General features: G+C 48.3%; 1 protein-coding gene across 1 annotated transcript in view; it reads right to left on the minus strand.

The window, feature by feature from the left end:
* The window catches only part of Oseg2 (intraflagellar transport protein Oseg2), a 68,023-nt gene that overhangs the window by 21,112 nt on the left and 30,996 nt on the right, over nt 1-15,915 (minus strand). Inside the window, exons 18-29 of the mRNA XM_077629399.1 lie at nt 15,545-15,737; nt 15,382-15,474; nt 14,797-14,874; nt 14,634-14,714; nt 12,541-12,787; nt 9,806-9,926; nt 8,543-8,690; nt 6,047-6,136; nt 5,433-5,530; nt 4,696-4,831; nt 2,229-2,345; nt 1,969-2,111 (exon numbers count right to left, since the gene is read on the minus strand). Coding sequence (XP_077485525.1) covers nt 1,969-2,111; nt 2,229-2,345; nt 4,696-4,831; nt 5,433-5,530; nt 6,047-6,136; nt 8,543-8,690; nt 9,806-9,926; nt 12,541-12,787; nt 14,634-14,714; nt 14,797-14,874; nt 15,382-15,474; nt 15,545-15,737 — 1,545 coding nt within the window. The remainder of the gene's footprint in view (nt 1-1,968; nt 2,112-2,228; nt 2,346-4,695; nt 4,832-5,432; nt 5,531-6,046; nt 6,137-8,542; nt 8,691-9,805; nt 9,927-12,540; nt 12,788-14,633; nt 14,715-14,796; nt 14,875-15,381; nt 15,475-15,544; nt 15,738-15,915) is intronic.

Consider the following 15,915-nt stretch of genomic DNA (forward strand, 5'->3'; position numbering starts at 1 on the left):
AAATGGGCCTTTTACCCTACCTTGAGTAGAAGGAAACAACCTTGTGCCATGGCGCTCTTTGGCCACAGATGCCCTGCGCCATAAAAAATTCTCATCATCATCACTACATATATCCGTAACAGGTTGAACTCATTGGCCATTTCATGAGGTTGAGGAGGAGCTAGCTGCCAAAAATGCAAGAAGCGGTTGTCACATGTGCGCAGCGACACTAGACACCTTAAGCATAACGTGTGCCGTGTTACCATTACCGGTACCGGAGTACCGGGAGCCCGCGCGCAGCCAATGCACATGCGCAGATCGCCTTGAGGGCGCCAGATGGCGCCAGGTGCCCGGCAGCTGCAGGGTGCCTCGATGCCAGCGCTGCCGTTCAGTGTGGTGCCATCCTTTGACCGCAACCACGCCGCCTATTTCTCGCTGCGACGCGATTTTGAATCACGACGGGCGGGCGCAGTGCTCAGTACAGCAGCTGCGCTTTCTTTGTTCGAGGCACAGTGGCTGCGAATGATTCGCTGGTGGTTCTACTTCTTGGAGAGTGTCCGACCGCATGACTGATGAGCTTGTCAAGTCTACCGAACCATCACGACGGGCTGTTGTGTGCCAATGTGCTGCTGGTCAACGCTTAAAGGCGTTATTTTGGTTTCCCCCGGGGACACGGAGCAGTAATGAAGCTGAAGCAGTAATGAAGCTCAGTTTTTAGGTAGCAGTTATTCTTCCAAAAGCCTAACCCATCATCACCCAATTTTGCAAGCAAAATAGGAATTGCGCGCATAGATATCGTTGAAAATTGCAGTTTTTTAAGCTAAATCATTTCTGACTTTTTAAAGTCAATTACTTTCAGTTCGGATATAAAATTTTAAGAATTACTGCAGTTACTTAGTGACCTCGAATTCACCCTTTTTGCGTAGGTTTATATGAACGGTTTATTAAAGAGTACAGATGGGCTTGAATAAAATAAATACAGTGAAAAAATATATGCAGAAAAATGGCTTTCACCACATGAGGAATCGCAGCAGAGCAACCGGTGCGCATGTTAATGGCGCAAGCGAAGTCTGCATATGAGCGCACGCAAGAGCACTAGGACGGTGTTTCTGCGCCTGCCAGAAAAATGAAACGAGTGAAAAACTTGCAGTAATCCTTTATCCTATCTCCAACGAAGGGCAATCAGTTTTCGTGGGCCTCGAGAAAGAAAACGCAGGCAGAGTGGCAACGTTGGTAGTATAGGGTGGCATCGTTTTTACATACCAGCGCCCGTCTGCCCCCCTGTGTTCAATAAACAGTCGAGCAACTCGCAGTTATACTTTGAAAGATGAAAAAGCAGACAGGCATCAGTCTTTGCGAGCACAAGAAACGGAAACAGCCCGCACGACGAAAGCGATACCAACAGTAGCGCGCGAGTGGCTGATGACGCGCGGCTGTTATTAAAACGCAGGACTTTAAAAATAAAAAAGCACTTAGAAAAAGAAAGAAAACAAGTTCTTCCACTCGCAAGGAGCGGAGGCACCTTCTCGGCAACGAATCTTTAAAATAATAGCGCGTTTTTCATACCAACATACGGCACACTATTTGTCCAACCTCGACCACTCGGGACCCTAAAATTAAGTTGTACAATTACGTCTTCCACCCTCGGATGTTAAAATGGCTATTATGAGTTAAATGATGTGCAGTGCGATACAGAAGAAGACTGTTCAAGTCAAACCACTCTGAAGCGCGCCGAGAGCATGAACGGCGCAGGTTACAAACGCTAGCGCAGTTGCCCTCGTGTGATTCAATATGGCGGCGCCGTTGAAGTTGTCTCCACACTGAACGGCGGCGCTGGGAACGAGGCACCCTAGGCAGCTGCACGTGCGCCTGCAACATGGGGACCAATGAGCGCGTGCTCAACGGAGCCGGGCGGGCTCCCGGTACTCTGGTAATGGTAACATGGTACACAGTACGCTAAAGGTGTATATTAGTTGCACGCATACGCACCAATTCTCGGCGGCGTAGTCAATGGTGCTGTCCAGCAGGCCCAGTTTGCTGAGCAGCCGCACGGCCGAGTCGCCGCCGAGGCTTTTGGCCCACAGGTAGGCCACCTGCTTGCAGGCCACGGGGCCGCCGTGCTTCTTTGCCACCTGCGGTCGATTGGTGGGATAAACGTCTGCACGGTGGTCGTCATCGGGGCGGCTAGAAGAAGACCCCCCCCCCCCCCCCCCCCCCTCACAGAAGCGAACACTGTGCACGCTACTCACGGCGTACGCCTCCTCCCACATGTCGTTCGCCCGGTACATGTTGACGGCTGCCTTCCAGTCGCTCGCCGCTATGTAATGAGCCTCCGCTTGCAGGTAGTTTCCCTCGCCCTCCAACTCCTGCAGGCAATGAGTGCCTAAACTTCCGTCCACCGATAGCGATAGCTGTGCAAACAATGCGAAGAGGCCCTACGCGAATCGCTACGAACTAATGTTGAATTCCAGCAAGTGACGCGACATGCTGCAGAACGAGATGAACACTTTCCATTCAGCAGTCTCGCGCCTTAAAGGAAGCCGAAATCAACCTTTGTCTGAGAAGACAGCCATCAAGGCACTCTTCAAATACTTAAAGGACACAGGCCCGAGCTGCAGGCTACAGACTCTCTGCGTGCGTCGTTTGTGTTCTGGTGGAGCAATGGCCGCCGCGTACACTTTCCCTGCTGTGTTCTGATCTCCCGTTCCTCTTATCTCTTTCTCTCGCTTCCTTGATCCCCTCCTCACGCGTGGTTAGAAAACCGACCATTGCCCAGTTAACCTCTCTGCCTTTTCGTTATTCCGTCTGTCTGTCGCTCTCTCGAATGAACGCTCAGTAGCTCTCCGTGTTGGTTCACTTGCTTTCAGCACAAGCGATGTCGATGAATGAATAAGCTGCCTTTTTGGAAAGCGAGGCTCGAGGGCATCTGTTGGGAAATTGGGTTGTTAAGGACGGGAAGAGTAGGGACCTATTAGATACATGGGGGGACGTCTTGGTGGTCGAGCCCACTATCTACAACTGCTTTGTAGAGGCCACCTATCTCAGCATATTTGCCAATATCTTCCCAGATGTCGTTTGCTCCGGCTCTGGTCAATGCACGAAGTTCCTCGCCATCGGTGGAAAATCCATGCCTGGCGACTAGTGGAAGTCCGAGCAATGTCAAACTGGGTGGTACAGATCTGCACGGCATATACGGCCGCAGTATGCCACTTCATGACAACGTGTTACACTGCCCCCTTGATGCCAGCGAGGGCCGGTAATGATGTTAAGGATGATGTTTGGCGTGTCAGCGGCATCAGCGATGATGTTATTAATGAAGATCTCCTGAGGCCGTGCGAAAGCAGTTGAGGTAGCAAGGTAACCCGGTGGGGTAACGGCCTTAAGTCGAGCGCGACTGCTCTGTCTGGCACGCTCTATGGTCTGTGTCGATGAAAATTATCGTCGTGTTACAGTAAAGCACCTCTTTCGGGCACATTCCAGAAAGTAAAGTGCGTCTCTGTTCCAAACGCAGTGAGGACTGAAACGCCTCGCAGCGTTGTGTGCCAATCTGAAAACGCCCAAGTTCCATGAATCGCTGTTTCTTGATTGAATTGTTTCTGAATGTTTACGTCATAACTGTATTTTATGACTGCGCTTGTAAACACTACTACGCAGCTTCAGTATGTTCATGAACACTGTCTCGTCTCATAACTAGATTAAGTGAAAAATGCTCAAGAGCACTACGTGGCGCTACTAGTTACAGGCTACTAGACGTACCTTTCGCCACAGTCAATTTATGCAGTCAAGGCTGCGTCTCGTTTTAAGTGCTGACCGCAAAATCAACAAGCATTCATGTGAATAACCCATTCATTGCAAAACAACAATGTGACGTTGCCGCAGTATCTTTCAAAAATAAATAGTGAAAGGGATACCTCTGGCATGCTATTACACATTTATGCTCTTGCTGCGAAGAGTTTCTGAGCGAGTTCTTTTTTCACGTTGGTTACTTGCCTACTAAAGCATACGTTCGCGGCGCCTCATAGCGTTCAGAGGGTTACTGGAGAGTGATTCCCTCTAAGTGCATATCAAATTGTGGCAACCATTTCACCGGATAAACTTGCCAAGAGTCTAGACCAATCGAGGAAGAAAAGAGAGAACTTTTGGTAACACACTATTTCCCGCCTATGATAAGGTTACCACTTCTAACTGCACAGAACTAGAGAGAAAATTAGCACAAACGTTTAAAGCTCAGCTGCCTCACTCCTGGTGCGTGTTAGCTTACGGTAGTTCATTTTCTGTTTTCGGTGCAGACCGGGCTAAATCAACAAAAGTACCCTTGGACGAGAGCGCTACACGCATTTCCTATGCAAAAGCGCGAGATATCAACGATATCAACCATGACACGGTTGATAAGATGCAGGTAAGTCGCGAACAGCCATCACCTGATAAAAGTTGCGTGCACATCGCCCCTGGATTGTACAACAGAAGTACGAAGAAGTCTAACAAGGCAGCCTAAAGGCAGAAAAATATCTGTAAGATGTCTTTCGCTGCTTCAGCAAACAACTCTGTGAATAAGAAAAAAAAACTGCGCCAAACGCTAGGGACAACCAGGAGCTTCATGTCGCGTTCTGTTATGTGAATCATGAACGGCTCAATACCTTGTACCACCTCGCAAAAATAAGACAAAAAAAATCCGAAAGAAGCCTAGGCGTACAAAACGCGCGATCTGTCGCCTACCTTTGCCAGATGCATGTGGGTGTCGGAAAGAAGGTCAGGGTGAAACTCTTTCACCACACGCATCATGTTGTCGTACTGACGCCACTTCTTATACATTGCGATGGCCAAGTCGGGCTCTTCGATGAATAGGTACAGCCTGCAAGGACATAACATGGTGGAATAGGAACAATAGCGGCACGTCCAGAGGCGTACGCGCGAGAAGAAAAAAATTGAGCCGTCTCAAGAACTCAGCAGTGAACGTTTATGAGGACATTGATGTAATTGCGCTTATGGATGTAAATTGTAAAATAAGCTGCATTAGAAAATCCTAGACCAATGGGTTGGGCTCAAGAGGTTTCATTTGTTTACAAAATCCAGAAATAGTGAAAACCTCCGGCGATGCCATCGGCTGTCGCTTGCACTACTTTCATGTGGCGTAATGGCAGACCGCGTCATTTTCGTCGTGTTGGCTTGAGCATGATGGCTTAACCAGCGACATATGCTGTTAGCTACGCTAACACCTACATGTAGAGCCAAAAATACGGCTTCTATATACCACAGTAAATACCACCCGAAACTCCTCCATCAGGGCTTTCACGGTAACCTCACAGATGGCGTCACCAGTCGCGTTGACAGCGCACTGTGACGCACATAAGTTATTGCGTATGCCTGCTTGTCTGGAGACTGTAGCTTTTGACTGCGCTCTCACGTTTCCCCCGAGAGTTTCTCTTCCGTCGCCTGGCGAAAGGGTTACTCACTTTTCAGCTTCTTTGAGCTTCCCTTGCTTCTCGAGTTCGGAGGCCTGTTCCGTGTACATGCTGGTCACATCCTCCGGCCTGAGATGAAGCTTTGCAAGCTGCGTGCGCCAGAAATCATTTGGCACACGGTTACACAGGAGAAATTTCTCCAGTACATAAATAGCGGTGTTATTATTTTCTAACAGTAGAGTTTAGAACGAAGCATCTTAACGGTTCTTTCCAGTTCATCAGAATTGCGACACACAGCTCCTCGGACACTCAGTCGAAGGAAAAATGCAAAGGAACCTTCTCTTCGGAAAAAAACGGAATGGCTAAAAATAAGAACTACATGCAGCAGCTGCACATATTCCTTGCGACAGGACAAAGCGGCAACAGCGTGATATCAGCGCTGCTACGCGCTTTCGCTGAATCGCTTCGCTTGCATGGATATGGCACCTGCACCAGGGGTTTTCGCCGCTGACTATAGCCATACAAGAAGTAGGCCGTTTTCGAAGGACAAAACGTAGAAGGCAATTCAGCGAATCACAGGAGGACACATACTGTCACTAACAGCGACCCGCAGCGCTAGCTACCTTTCTGAGTGCAAAATCAATGACGCTATTAAAGGCTCTCACCTTGAGCGCCTTCTCCCATTTCCCGGCACTGTTGTACATTTCGATGGCCTCCTTTATCTTTCCCGCTTCCACATAAAAGTGTTCTGCCATCTGAAACGAAATCGTTGGACAGCCTGAGAGAATCACCAAAGGTGAGCATCCCTCTTTTAGCGGACTGCCTGGAACGTGAGGTAACACCATGTCACAGAGCGAGAACTCTGCTCATGTACCTTCCACGCCGCCGAGAAGGCAGCTCTGTAAGGCATCAGTGCCATCAATCGCATCAACTGGAAAGGCACTGAGCGTCAGCAGAAGGCAAAAATAAGAACAAAACACGAAGCAGGTTTACTTGAATAAAAGTTTACCATGCACTGATCAAGGACACACGTGCGGGCAGCGCAAAGAAACGTTTCTTGCTCATGCATGAGAACTCCAGTTGATTGCCACCACCTGAAAAATTGATCCTTCGCGGCTATGCCCTTTGCAAAACCAGTAATGAACTTCGGTGGATAATATCGGTGCGTGTTTTGTTCTCGGGGTTTGAGGCTACGAAGAACGAACATATATATATATATATATATATATATATATATATATATATATATATATATATATATATATATATATATATATATATATATATATATATATATATATATATATATATATATATATATATATATATATATATATATATATATATATATATATATATATATATATATATATATATATATATATATATATATATATATATATATATATATATATATATATATATATATATATAAAACATTCCCCTATGCAGCTTGGTTTCGGTGACTGTTGGCTCCCTTCATAAGTTTGTCAAACGGGCCCCTCATTTCCTTTAACTTATCTGCTAATAGCTGAACGAGGATCTCGGTTCTGGCAGTCTTGATGCCATAGGTAGCATAAGAGGGCTCTCGCACAGTTTCCGCCCTCGCCGTTAGATGACGTTCCACGTCTCGCCCGCGGTATTACAGGACGTGCTACGTCCGCCGCTATGGTCGAGGGTGGCGCTGGTGAACACTCTCAAGGTTCGCTTACACCCAATGAACACAAATACCCACGAGAGCAGCAGATTGGACAGCCGTCGCCGTAGCTCAGTTGGTAAGAGCACCGGACGCGATATTCGGAGGTCGTGGGTTCGGATCCCACCAACGGCATGGTTGTTCTTTCTGCTGCTTTATAAGTAATTTTCTTTAAGCGATTTATTAATCTAAGTACTATAATATCCCACTGATAAGCACAACACATAAAAAAACATTCCCCTATGCATCTTGGTTTCGGTGACTGTTGGGTCCCTTCATATATATATATATATATATATATATATATATATATATATATATATATATATATATATATATATATATATATATATATATATATATATATATATATATATATATATATATATATATATATATATATATATAAACTGGCAGGTGCACTGAAGCTCCACCCTAAAGGTATTCTCTACTTTACATTCAAGGATCGCTGGGAGTCCTCATGCCACTACTGCCGCAGTGGTGCAGCGGTTAAGCGATGCGCCACTGCCCCGTCAGGTGGCTATTTCAAATCCAGTGACCGATGGCCGGGGCTTATGAGGGGCGGATTGATCCCCAAGAGCAAGATCACGCGACCAATCATGAATTTTACTGCCACCTGCCAAGGTGGGCTGGTTGCGATTACGTCACAAGGTCACGTGACCTAAGTGGCAAGTGAGCCACCTACTTTTTTGCTCACGTCGCCGCCGATGACGACACGACCGACGACGCCGTATTTTCTGTAGAATGGTAGCCTTAACGCTATCGCGTTAATGCACAATTCTTGACCGAATATTGTCGGACTTGAAAGGAAAAAAGCCATTTTGGTGACGTAGAGTAAATAGACAGTTAATGCGGGTTGCTGTCAGAAGGCCTATGTCATGTATGCCTATCCACTGTTGTTCTAGTTCCGCAGATAGTACCGACACGTTCGTTTGAGCTTCAGTCACTTAAAGATGATCAAATGTGACAGCCTTGATACTACAGAAATGGCCAGATGCGTTATTTTCTCTGCACGGAAGCCACCGTCTCCACCCCGTGCTGGAGGACATTGCGCGCAGTTGCAGTGGGCCTTCTCACCTATATGTCTGACCATGAATTTTTAACGAGACTACTTTGTTTAATCCCTACAACGTCCATGGCTCATTGCTCGTAATACAGTCTTAGAGGCGGTCAAGTCTGCTTGCGGCCGCAGGGACGTAACAGCAGAGCCAAGGCCATTAGAATTCCAGCGAGAGCAAATATCTCTCCCCTGTTCTCTAGAAATGACGTTTCAAGCCTGATCACAGAGCAAACTTGAGTAGCTTGCACCTCTAGCGTCCTGGCGGCTGGATGCACTCACTTTTGTGAGTCAGCGCAGTCACGAGAGACTTCGCATAATCAAGAAGTCTTCGCTAGGCAAAAAAGAAAAAAAAATGGGAGGAGGAAGAGGTTGGGGGGGGCTGACCTCGAGGTCTCCAGTCGCGTGGAAGTGCTGGGCCAGCTTGCTCTGGTATTGACTCAGCTCTGGCGTGTCGTCGATCACCTCGATGATCTGCACCGCCTTCTTCCACTGGCGCGCGTTGATAGCTGCGTCCAGCGCCTTCACCGTTTTCCTGCGCCAGTCGGCTCGCATGAGACGCTGCGAGTGTCCCTTGAGTGCGCGCGCGTTGTTCGCCGTCTTGCTGTTGACGCCATTAGTACCCGACGCTGAAGGATCCCCAGTGTGACCCTCCTATAATCCGTACCTTGAAAACGGGACGTGCAGCGAATTTCTGTACTCCATCTCACTAGTTGTTTGCAGCGCTGTGGATGCTACGGGGATCTGAGCCTATCAGAAAAGGAGCGCACTGCATGAATACGCTCCTCCGCGCCTATCATCCCAATACTGGCGTCATCATCCCATATGGAAGCAAAGAGCACCGGAGTACAGCTGCTGCGCGCAGGAGACTCGGCGGACGCCATTTTTACGAATAGCGGCGCACCACTTCGCAGCAGGCCTCCGCAGTGCCGTGTTCGGGCGGACTTTCTCAGCTAATTTAACCAGTGAACGAAACGCACCCTCTGCTTTCTAAATTGGCATAAAACAGCGCGAAAGCTAAGGACCAGTAAGTAGACGAGACGATGACGTACCAACTAGTTCAATTGTGACTACTTCCAAAACATCAGCCTGAACTATACCTTTTCAATTACTGCCGAAAAATAGTCGCAACCTTGCTCAAATATTTGAGGGACTATTTGTCGTGTTCCTGCGGCTCTGACTGGAAAAGAGGGATGAACCTACCAGAGTGCTGCAAACCACTTGTGAATGGATCTAGAGCATGGCTGCTGCGGTTACCTTCTATGCATAATTGCAGATGTTTGTTCTTTCATTAACATTCATTTTTTATGGCATAAATGTATTTGTGCATCGCTCACATATCGAGGATTTGTGATTGAGAATATTACTCTCCTCGCGGCTGACATTGCAGCATTAGTGCATGAGAGCCGAAACAACGCGCACAAAAAAGTTGTAGGCAGGGAAAAAAGGTATTGGCGCGGCTATACAATATTGGTGTTTAATCGAAGTCCCTAACAGGCACAGATAGAGATGGTGCAAGAGGTATGGGTAAGTGAAAAAATTTGGTTGCGATATTTTTCATATGAGTTACAGCTATCTTTGCTTAACGCCCTTTAAGCATATCCGCCTTCTACTCTCGCAGACGCCAATTAATGCACCACCACCACCCACCCTGCCTCAATGAAGTGGTTGATGGCCGCGTCCAGCTGCCTCTGCGAGACGAGGTATTCGCCCCATTCCTCCTCCAGGGCGACGACGTCTCCGGGGTTCCGCTGGCGAGAAAGGTCCACGGCTGGAAAAGAGCGGTCACCAGTTCACCTCGTTCGCATTGACAGCGCCAACCGCCGCTGGGCACGCACGTACGGTGTATGGCACAGAGGAATGTTGCGAGTGACTCTCAAGAAATTGCACTGCTCCTGCAGGAGTGCTACAGCCAGTCTTGTTGCATTCGCGGGTCGATAGTTATTGAAGATTAGCCAGTGCGGTTTTAAGTGCGCGTGAGGCGCGCCTTGTCTGGTTTCACTGAGAGAGCGCTGAGTGACAAGGGGCGCCTAATCTCCACATGATTGTTCTTGAGAGCCCCCCCTCCTCGCTATTTCCCAAGGCGTGGCTTCTCCACACCGAGTGACAAAAGTTTCTCGGATACGGCCGCCACGAAAAAGCTGAATCAGCCTGAACCGCATTGGTGGATTGCAAAGTTGACACTTCGAAGTTCACTCTAGCAGTTTTAATTTTAATCTCTGGCGCCTAGAAGTTGACAATATCGAGTTTTTATTCATTGAATGTTTTTCGCTTTTGTTGTCGGCGCGTCGCGGGTGACCTTGGCGCCACAGCGGAGAGAGAACACGGAGGCGAACCTAAACGAACTTTGTCGAACCTTTCCCTCTTCCCCTGGTGCTTACGTGCTGCGCACCCGCCAGAGCAGTACATGCGCCAACAACAGCGTCTTCGTGGTCCCGCGATGGGCGAAGCCAGCGCGCGAAAAAGTAAAAAGGAGTCTGTCTGCCTGTGATCACATCACGTGACAGCGTGCGGTGATGGCAAACTGACAGTAGGTCAACATCCTTGCTGTAGACGCCCGCGCAAAGCTTTTGTTTTTGTATATGGTGGTCGTCGCCGAAGTCAGGCAATAAAGAAAAAAAAAAGACGCCCGCGTAATAGAGCAGACGCGCGCACTAAAACGCACCTAAAAAATTAGGAACTGACTCGGAGAGCAAAAAGCGGGCTATTGAGCGGCTTCACGAGCACTTGCTTGCGAAGGCTGGCCGCGTAGCGTTGCGTTCCCTCCTGAGTTTTTTTTTTTCCTTCATGCAGCGCGGCGCGAAGATGCCTACGTTGTGTCTAGAAGCCCGAGCTGCACACCCGCAGTCTTCGCGACATGCCAGTATGCCACCGGAGCGACGTTGCGGGCGGATGGTTGTGTTTAGCAGAGACGACACGTTGCCTGGCAACGAGGTTTAGTCTCTAGAATGTGTTACACCGCAACTGCAAAGCATTTAATGCTTACGTCTACTCTCGACCACGAGAGGCAGTGTGGTTTTTTATTTCTGAAAAAACCTGTGACTTCGAAAATTTTGTCTGCGGGTGTTCACCACGTAGGCAGGCCAGAGAACACCGCACATGTTGTGATTAACGCCATGAGGAAAGGCCCAATGTGAGCCCTTGAAAGCGGTGCCTCGAACAACGAGTGCATAGATGGCCGCTGCTGCCACAGGGTCACCTCCTCCACAGTTCGGAAACCTTCGGCACTATAAAACGCCGGAGGACCAACACGCGAGGTGCGGAAGAAGGAGCAGGAGGCGAGTTCAGTCCACGAGAAACGCAACGCTGATGCCGCACCCAATGAACTGCATGGTATGCAGCTAAACTTGCACCAAAGAGGCGCGCCCTTCAGCTTTACAGCAACGCGGCGCTTGTTTTGCGGTGCCCCTTGGATATAAAGTCGAGCTGAGCGAGACCTAAACTTTCTGTATTCTTCCATTTGATACCGCGCTCAGATTAAAGGGACACTTAATTAGGTTCCAGTTATGCTTGTATACTTAGCAAAATAGACTGTTTAAGATATTATTATAACATTCGTCGCACTGAGAAGCTTTATTTTGTTCGTAAAACTTAGAAATAAAGAAATCACCCACCGACGCAACGTGCAGCTGCTCGCGTGACATAATGATGAACTGCATGAAATTTGCCTAATGTTGACTTTCCCAGCGTTCCACGCCGTCGCCTAAACAACCAGACACCGCCTAGTCAAGCGTAAGGCTTGTATCGTAATGAATACCTCCAAAACTGGTGCATTAAGGTTTTAAAATTATGTATAGCTCACATAACCAGTGCGTTAAGAACGAAAGTAGTGCGAATTACTTCCCTCAAGGCACGTTGCTTGCTTGATAAATAAATAAATAAATAAATAAATAAATAAATAAATAAATAAATAAATAAATAAATAAATAAATAAATAAATAAATAAATAAATAAATAAATAAATAGTCTAAACCCTACGGTCACGAATGAAGCTTAATTCCTGGTGCAGAGATGCAAATTGCGGCAAAGGGCTCAGGAATGAGGCCGTCCTATGTCAAACTACGCAAGTGCAGCGCCAGTTCTGTATCACTGGTCGCCCTGCCCAAATAAATAAATAAGAAGCGCGTCTGACGTTGATAATGAAGGGTAGCGCTGTAAGCGTATTCAAAGGACGTTTTCGCGTCCTGTAATACACGCTTAAATCACACGTTTAAGAGCCATGGAACCCTGCTGAGAATTTCTATCCATCGTTGACTTAGGTGCCGATGTATCGGGAATTAAGCTTCATCGGTGACAGCAGCCATATTTTTGGCGGTCGTTTTTTTTCTCTTCCTAACCGCGTCGTGCCTGCGCGCACTGGTGTCCATCTGCCGGCAGCCACGCACCTTTGGCGTAGTGGTGTCCCGCGCGGTAGCACTGCAGAGCCTTGGCGTGCTCGCCGAGCAGCTCGTGCAGTCCACCGGCGTGCTCGTACAGCTCGGACTGGGTTAGTGCCGCGATAACGCGGTCCGCCAGGTGCCGCTGCTGCACCAGGCCCGGCACCGAGCGAAGCACCAGGGCGGCCTTGGCCGGCAGCCCCGACTTCAGGTACAGGGAGACCGCCTCCTCCGCGTCGCCCTCCCTCTCCTTGAGCTGCGAGGTAATGCCATTTAGTACTGCCGATCCCTCGTTCGTCTTGCATGCCAGCTGCGCGTATTCTCAGGCTGTCTGTAGCCACATGGCGGCTTGTGTTCATCACTCGGGCTATAAATAATACCTTGCACTTTGCCTGCGACTTTTCATTACGTATTTAATTCTTTTTTTGGTTTCCAAAACTGAACGTGCACAGCTACGTCTGAATTAAAGTCGTTATTTCTGAGCTGTGCTGCCACCCTCGAATTAGCAAAGCTGGTAAAGATTGGTTTGGTTTTATGGGGTTTAACATCCCGGAGCGACTCAGGCTATGAGGAACGCCGTAGTAGAGGGCTCCGGTAATTTCGAGTTCTGAGGTTCTTTAACGTGCACTGACATCGCACAGTGCACGGGCCTCTAGCATCCCCCCCCCCCCCCCCCCTCTCGAAATGTGACCGAGAGGAACTGCGAGCTAGTTAATCGCGAGAGCTGAGAACCATGTTGATAACTTAATTGGAAAACATGGCACAGAAGGAAATAAAACAAGCTTTAGCTGAAATGAGCAAAGGTATTTTATTCAGGAAATGCAGTCTTAAAAGAAAATAAGCAAACCTTAGACGTCGCGCTGAATTTTTCCGGATTTTGTTTTTTCGTGACTTCACAATTCTTCCTATAGCTATAAAAAAACCTCTTTCTGTTCCGATATGGTGACCGCTGTCCGCGTGTAATTCTGGAAAGGCGTCCTCCACATCGTCTATTTAATGGTGATTAAGGACGAGGAGAAAATGGCTCAGAACACTGCTGAAGGTTTTTGTGCATGTGTAAAATAAACAATATGTTATCCACATGAAACACCTGTGCATAAAGGCGCCTGTCGGGAAAGCAAAAAACGCACAAGGCCTGAAGACTCTAGAAGTTTTTCTCTTTTTTTCGTCACACTGAACAACGAGAACAAGGAAGAGAAAACAATTCTGTTTCAATTTCCTTAGAGCGATACCATGCACTTCCCAGCGGCGATAAATATCTCGTAATGAGTTGTCCATCATCGTACCCAACCCAGAAAGCGCATTTTTCAAAGGGAAGTTAATAAATATATCTGAAGATCTCCACTCGGCATGCTTGAATTTTTTTTTCTATTCACGCTATTTCTACCACCAAAAACGTACCCGATTTGTTTTCAATGGCAGTCGTAACTACTCGATGCGAGCGATGGACAAACTTTAAAACCAAGTGTTTGCTACGCATCGGAAGAGTGGACCATTACCTTCATTATTTTCATAACAGTACTTTACGACATTCCACACTTGTCCTACGATTAAAATCCATGTCCAAGAATCCTGGACTTGAGCACCTTCTAAACGACACAGAATGTGGAAATATACGCTTTGTTTGCGTAATTCCAAGAGCTTGTTTTGAAGCGTAGGCCGGGTGGTCACATCGTGTTACAGGCGCCGATATGTACGCATTACGGATAGCTAGGAAGGACAAAATATCACGTGTACGTAACCATGGTTCACGCATCGAGCAGCTGCGTTGTGGAGGACGGCTCAGGCGTGGACCAACAGGGGTTAACTCCTTGATGTCAGAAAATTACGGTTTGCAAAGAAGCGTAGGACAGACTTTGCACCGTGTTCTTCGTTTTCTTTACTCGGTTCGTTGATAACACTCGGTGACATGGCCAACTTGTTTGCCCTTTTTCGACGGACAGAGGTACAACGATGAGTTTCACGAAAAGTGGCAGTATTTTCCCACGCAAATCTAACCCTGCGGGCACCTTTTATTCGGATCTTTCGATGGCATGTCCAGTTGCTTCCATCAAAATCAACATCTTCGTAAATATTGAACGAAAGGGTAAGAACGCGCTTACCTCGGCGGCTCTCCCTTCCATGCCATTGCTAAGAAGCCATTCGAAGTAGTCCTCGCGCAGCTTGTCGACGTTGTGGTAGTTCTGAATTAAAGCAAGGCACGGGAATCGGTCATTAGAATTTGTTGCCAGACGCGTCTCCGGGGTAACGAAGACGTTGTCTTACTCTCGATTCTGCAAGCTGGATCATCTCGTCCCACTTGTGCATATTTTTGTACATCTCCATTGCCTCTTCAACCTTGTTCTGTGGAAGTCACGTCGAGGGGATAAAAAGAGACACATATTGCCGTATCAACGAGGCTCGAAGACATTTTATCAGAGCGAGAACCATCACCAGGCCTGATAGTTATTTGCAGTGTGATCTGCGCACGTTTTCACTTGCACGAGCCAGCAGTTTGACAGCTGGAAGACTAAGGATCATTCTTTCACAAACTTTCCACGTGTCGGGAGAAAGCTCCCACTAACGCTTGTGACACGCTGTCGTCTGTTAATGAAACTCTAGTCAGATATGCACTTGGAGCGCGGTCTGCTGTCCGCCATAGCGCACGCATTCGCGTTATATCTCGCTTCGCTGAATAGCTGGAACACGTTTCTCACGCACTTACTTGACTGCATGGCTGATATCATTAAAAGTACTTATATCCAGTGCCATCGCAATCAGCATTAGTGCAGCGAACTACTTGGTCCCAGACATCATCTCCTTTGTCGGCACGTTGGTGCAGGCTCACGAAATGCGCTGGCGGGGCTGTACCTGTTCGAGGTAGATGTTCTCGGCGAGCTTGAACTGTTTCTCCAGCATGGCCATTCGCGCCCTCACCTCGTAGTGGTCGTTGCCGTCCTGACCCTGGCGAGCAACGAGAGATGAGACGGGGACAGTGGCACAGGCGCGAGAGTATCGAGCAGCCAGAGCGTACCGTGGCCCTGGCGGCGTCCTCCTGTAGGCGGATGACGTGCGCCAGGAAGCGCGCCCGAGCCAGGTCGCCAAGGGCAGCGTACGAGCGCTCGGCCACGGCCACCAGGCGTTCCTCGAGTGCCATCTGTCCCAGCGTGCGCCACATTGTCTCCGTCTCCTCGGTCAGCTCCAGGCTCTCCAGGTAGGCCACCGCGCTGCGCGCGTGGGCACCAATGTCGCCGGCCTCTTCGACTCGGCGATACGCGCACCGGCCGCGCAATACGGTGCGCTTGGACATGAACGCGTGAATGTAACATGAGACTGCCCTAGCGGTCTTTTCCCGAGAAGTCGAAGACGACATCCACCGCCTGGTATGGATCTTCCTAGCACTGA

The sequence above is a fragment of the Amblyomma americanum genome, chromosome 1 (genome assembly GCF_052857255.1).
Source record: "Amblyomma americanum isolate KBUSLIRL-KWMA chromosome 1, ASM5285725v1, whole genome shotgun sequence".
Classification (NCBI taxonomy): Eukaryota; Metazoa; Arthropoda; class Arachnida; order Ixodida; family Ixodidae; genus Amblyomma; species Amblyomma americanum.